Genomic DNA, 6,077 nt, shown 5'->3' with positions numbered 1-6,077 from the left:
GTGCCTTGCAGAATGATTGGAGCACATGCACGGGCTGGACCTCAGCTGTATATACACGAGTCTCTCAGGATCGGTGGGTCACATCCCCACCTATCAATCCTCCGTCCTATTAAATTGGTAAAAATAATTTTTGGACAACCCATTTATCACTTCTGCTTTATATTTCGGGGGAGTAAAAACGAGTACAACTTGATAAATTTGGCCACGTCTTCATTATTTTTGGACTCGTCCCATTTTCGTCCCATTTTCTCGATATTTTCAGACTAATTAAAGAATATTTGATTATATATTTGTCATTCTCCGTTTGCTGCTTTTTGGCAGAATTTTGGTGAATTTTCTTATGACTCTGTATCTGGTGCCTTACACCATGAGGACACCTTCCAAGTTTCATTGTGGGCACAATAGAGGTGATCTGCTGTTACCGGGGGGCTTCCTAAGTCCCAGCACAGTGGGTTTTTAGGTTTGGATGGAATAATTACCGGTAGTACAGGTGGGACTTGCAGGTTCGGCAGATTACAGACCACCAATCTCGGCCAACCATAGCAACGGAATTAGATCTCCGAGTGTGCCGTCATTGGTGGGGGTCCCATCAAAGCCAATTTAGCAAAATTGAAAGGCGGATGCTGCAGCTTAGGGGATATCATGCACACCCTAATCCATAACTAATGGTTCATATAAGTCATTCTATGCACAGGATATATAGGCTATTACCTATAAGTGAACGTCTCAACATCAGCTTTCATGGACGAGGGAACAGGTTTTACACTTAACTGATCAGATTTTGGAATAGAAGCAATTTTTGCAAATCGCCTTCTTTACAATTTTTGCATCTTTTGACTTTTTCTGGCTCAAGGTTTCCTTGCTCATTTCTGGCTGCAGAATGAGTTAACTGAGAATCAAATCTTCCTGTTTTTCTGAAATCCTCTCAGCTGTTTTATAAGCATAGACCACATCAATTGTTGAGTTGAACTTTGATGTGGTCATTAAATCAGCTGAAAGGAGCTCAGACAAAGATGGATTAAAGCTGGAATGAGCTCACGGGCGGATCCTCATTTAACTCATTCCACAGCCAACAATGTTTCCTTGCCCAAGCAGCCTGGAAAAGTCATCATTTCGATTAGCCCAAAGCATGATCCCCCTCCTCGAAGCTGATCATATTCTGTAAACCAGTGATCCCTCATGCACTGATCCTGAAGACCATACTGGGAGCAGAGTCGACCTTTTTTTTACCCATATATATTTATAAAAAACAAAACTATGGACCTTTTCAACTTATAAAAAACCTCATAAGATTAAAACCAACATATAAAAATAGTAATTCGCTACACTCTACGGCAGAGACATATATATAAAGGGTACATGTAAGTTATTGCTGCTGTTCCAGGTTCTCCACCGCCCTTTGTCCCATCCGACAGCAGTTTCCGGCTTCGGCTAAGTAGTCCTTTACTTGTCTGTAGCCGAAGACAATGATGCATGAGCTGACTGAGTAATATATGGAGGACAGGATGCCATATAGAGCCGAGAGCACTTCACTTTCATAGTCAGTGCCCATCAGCCCCGAGACTATGGCAATCCACACCAAGTCACTGGAGATCCAGCAGATGACGTACAACAACAAGAGGGACAGCAGTATCTTTGTCGCCTGTGCCGTGTGCTTGTTCCAGCCTCGTCTCGCCGTCATGGTGTCCATTACTTGGCGCCGGTGTCTACATATCAAGTCTATTGTAAACCAATTTAGGAGAACCACCAAGATGATCAACAAGAAGTCCACACTCACCGTCGTGTAGGTCAGGACCTTCAGAAGTTTACTTTGTGATGGGCCGATGCAGTTGGTGCTCGTCATCATTATGTTGCTCTTATTACAATGACCTAAAGTCTCGGGAAAGAGAAGGTAAGGCATATGGAAAGTGATGCTCACGGCCCAACACCCGGCCAAGGACCAGTTGACGTACTGCGTTTGGTGTCGATGGATGAACTTCAACCAGCTAAGACCTGGTCTTCTTATCTTAATGAGATGAAGGAAGCTAAGATTCTCTACTGACCATATGCTGATCAGTCGGAGAGTGTGGTAAAAGTAAAGCAAGAACCGGCATCCATCAGGACCAAAGACTTTGGCGTTGAACAATATGAGGAGCCCGGGAATCTCCTTGTAACAGCACAGCAGAAGGTTGACCACAGCCATGTTCACGATGATTTTATCCAGGGGCTGAAACACTTTGTTTTTGAAGGCATTGCTCACAAAGGCAAAGATAAGAACCAAATTAGCAATCGTCCCGAAGAGAGCACAAAAATAAATAGCCAGGGAAACAATATCTGGAGCACTCAATATCATACTTTGTGGGGTTTCTGAATCATCCACCTTAGGTAGGTTCTCGGCCATCTCAGGTCTCCAGCTGAAGCATCGTACAGTTGTGATGCAGATGGGCAGACTGGTCCCTTATAAGATCTCCGGTGGTGAGAAGCAGAAGGTGTGCGTCCTTTATCTGAGTCACCATGGCAGCATTTATTTCCACCCAGATTGTCCCTTAGCTGCTCAACAGGACTATTAGCCGATGTAATGTGTCAATCAACAAGAGGAGCGGGAGGCAATCAAGCTCCAAAGTGGATTTTATTGTATTTTATACATTATTTAGTTTTTTGTTGTTGCTTTTTTCAACTTTAAGCTGGAAATGGATAAGATGACCCTGGGGCTGAGACTGAAAGCTGAAGGTCGGGGAACCTTTACTAAAAATTGTATCAATAATTTCTATTTAAATGATTTGTACCAAGTTAATAAATTAATCCAGCGCTCGGCTTTGACACACGGTCACTTTATGATCGATGGGGGTCCGACCACTGATCCTTACAATGGTGTAGCCATTGCCCACCCCTGCCATAGAGGTGTAAGAGTGGTGGAATGTCCTGCGGTGTTCCCACCCCTGAAGACTCCAATCATTTCAATATGGTGGAACATGAACATGATGTCTGTGCATATTGTAACAAGACTGATAATATGGTATGTGACATCACAGTGGAATAGGACATGTTGATAGTCCAAAGTATAAAAATTGCAGGAGTGATGCTCACCGCAACGCAGCAAGACAGATCAGGAACTCACCAGAGCCAGCTAGCACACCAAAGGCAAGCAATACAACTGGCACTGCAAACAGGTTGCAGCACAGAGATATAACAGACCGGACTCAGGAACGAGGCAAGGAAAGTTAACCCCTGACATGACCAGACCAGGAAAGGAAAGGCAAAACAAAACCCAGCCTGGATCATGACAGGTTGTAGACATTTCTGTTGATCAGTCTGGAGCAGCTGACCTTAGACACTTGGCTTGAACAGAACCTATTGGGAAGTGTGTCTTATCTTGAAGAAGCATACAGTCTCTGAGTTTTCCACAAAAGGCCTTGGATGATGACATCAGAGAAGCTTCTTAGATTATCATGGTGAACCGATGTGGACAAGTGCACAGAGAGCTTGGAGCAAGGACACAAAGCGTTGCCCTGGAGTCGGGACAGTAAAAGATGAAAAATCAACACCTCAAAAATCAACCACCACCCCCCAAAAAAAAGTTAAGGTATGTTCACATGGCGATTTTTTTATGTGGATCTGCTTTAACATCCATATCAAAGATTATGCAGGAGGATTTTGATGTTGATTTTGAAGCAAAAAATCCACTTCAAAATCTTCCTGAAAAAACTTAATGTTTACATTACTCCTAAATAGTGCGCACATGGTCCTACCAATGTACATCCCTGGACACAGGATGGCTGGGTTACGTGGGCTCGGTGTGTAGCTAGGTGATGTATGACTTGAGAATCTGCAGCTGCCCGAGCCATCTACATTATCTGCACTCGCTGGACGTGTGTAAACAGCGGGATGATTACTGGGATCGGACTTTATAAGGACGCACTCATGGGGTTGTATTCAGCCACTTTCACATCTCGTTCTTGTCTCTAGTGTTTACAGATGAACGCCTGAATGGTCTGACATTAGGAGAAGTCTTTTTAAAAACCTCTTGATGTCTTGTCTTCTTCTTCTTTGGCCAATGCTGTAGATAAAGTGTAGCTGTCATTTCACTGTATTAGAGACACCCCTGAAGTTTCCATCGGTGAAGGTCCAGATGCTGAGATCTCCACCGATGAGTAAAAGATTAGAGCATAAGTTATTAACCGAGCGCTGCTCTCCTCTGACGATGGAGACCTGCTCAGCGCCCGAGTGAGAACTTCTGCTCTTGTGTTAATCTCGATCAGGATCTCAGCTGGACCTCCAAAAATGGAAACTTCTGGGATGTCCCTATGACATAGCATACATTTTTAAAAAGTTTTATATTATGCATCAGCCATATTTAGTATTTGTGAAGCCTTCATATAGTCACAGAAATGCTCCTCAATAGTCTTGTTCCCCCTCAAGTTTTTGAAGAACTCAAGATGTTTGATGATTTTGGTACAACTTAAAAATTATTATTTTTTGCACTTTTTTTAAAGAAAGATGTTGCAATACTTTTAATAAGTTTTGAAATGTTGCACGTTTAAAAACACACAAAAAAGGCAAATTTTGTAATCCCCTCTCATCCCATCACCTTTTTCTCTATTTGTACTTTTTTCCCGTATTTTTCCTAATGCTTTCCCCTTTTTTTTCTGTATCCCCTCCCATATAATATTTCAAAAGTTTCAATTAAAAACATTTTGAGCAAGGAGCGCCATTGTGTAAAAACATTTTGAAAACTCGCCCGTGATTTTACAACAGAAATGAATAGGAAAAGTTTTTCCAAGCATTTTTTTGAGCGATTTTTTTGTTTGTTTTGGGGGTTTTTTGGCGTTTTTTAAGCGGACCCTTCACCAAAAAAACTAATCAGAAACCTTTATCTGCACACAGGGTATGTTCACATCCTGTTATTTTCTAACATTTTTTTCACATAAAATATCGGTGAAAAAAAACAATTTAAAAGAATGAATTTATTAATTTTTATGCAAAACCAACTTAATGTTTGTATATTCAGGCTTTTCTTTTTTTTAATGCTTCAGGCTGTCAAAAAACATTGAAAAATGTCACATGTTCATTCTTCAGGCATTTTTAGTGAGGAAGACATTCAATAATTCGCAATACAAGTTAATGGGAATTCTAAAAAATTTTTTTTTTTTGCATGTTTTTTTATATACAGTATATATTTCCATACACAAATGCGAAGAAAAAAGAAATGGCTGTGAAAAAAAAGACCCCCCCCCAAAAAAAAAAAAAAAGGATCAAAAGGAAATGATCAAAAGGCACCTTCTTTTTAAAAACAGATGTGTTTTGACCTCCGAAAGCAGCTGACGTCCCCTATGTAGTAGAAGATGGCAGTGGAGAAATGAACTTCAGTGAGAGTGTTATCAGCCAGGTTCTGTCCGGTAAATAGAAGCCGGTATATAAGCGGCACAGATAAAACGTGCGCAGTCACAGCGCTCGGCGGGCAAATAGAAACCAAAAACTTTGAGTCTTATGTACTGATTAACCCGAGGAAAAGCTAATGATATAACCAGAGTGTCAATATGGAGGCAGAGAGTGTAATAAAATGCCTGATAACGCTCCCTCCACTTATGTATGCTTATTGCAGCGTAAACTTCACATTTATGTCACATTTCAGGAATTTTGTTATTTTTACTTAAATGCATGTATTTTTGACTACAGATCATTTCTGCAATTGTGATGTATTAAAAAAAAAAAATGTAGACTGGCTTCAAAATGAGTTAATAGAGCAAGCCATCAGTCAGCTTCTAACATGAGAGTTCATAAGTGTTAGGGCCTATTCACAGATTCATATTTTTTTTGTGTTATTTTTTTGTTGAGTTTCTTGAAATTTTTTTTATCAAAGCTTTTTTTTTTACGCGTTTCAGCAGAGCGTCATCGGATTTGTTTCGACACTCTTTAACGCCTCCACCTGGCGATAGGAATGAGATCTTCTAGATTCGTTTGAATAAAATTCTGAAAATTCTATACAAATTTTCTGAAATTTTTCGCAATTTGACTTGCTCGAATTGAGCATAAAAGGCACCATCATTCCAAAATTTTGCTGGACATATCTTGTTTATGGCCCAAAATGAGTGAAAAAT

General features: G+C 40.6%; 1 protein-coding gene across 1 annotated transcript; it reads right to left on the bottom strand.

The window, feature by feature from the left end:
* Nucleotides 1–1,326: 1,326 nt before the first annotated feature.
* On the bottom strand, nt 1,327–2,332 carry LOC138658404 (olfactory receptor class A-like protein 1). The gene has a single exon (XM_069745839.1). The coding sequence runs from the start codon at nt 2,330–2,332 to the stop codon at nt 1,367–1,369; it is 966 nt and encodes a 321-aa protein (XP_069601940.1). The 3' UTR covers nt 1,327–1,366.
* Nucleotides 2,333–6,077: the final 3,745 nt, after the last annotated feature.

This window comes from Ranitomeya imitator, chromosome 1 (assembly GCF_032444005.1).
Source record: "Ranitomeya imitator isolate aRanImi1 chromosome 1, aRanImi1.pri, whole genome shotgun sequence".
Taxonomy (NCBI): domain Eukaryota; kingdom Metazoa; phylum Chordata; class Amphibia; order Anura; family Dendrobatidae; genus Ranitomeya; species Ranitomeya imitator.
Note: the sequence above shows the minus strand (reverse complement) of the source record. Positions and strands in the feature narration are given on the sequence as shown.

Excerpts from the sequence above, each read along its gene's own strand:
- LOC138658404 (XM_069745839.1), bottom strand. The coding sequence starts at position 2,332 with ATGATATTGAGTGCTCCAGATATTGTTTCCCTGGCTATTTATTTTTGT.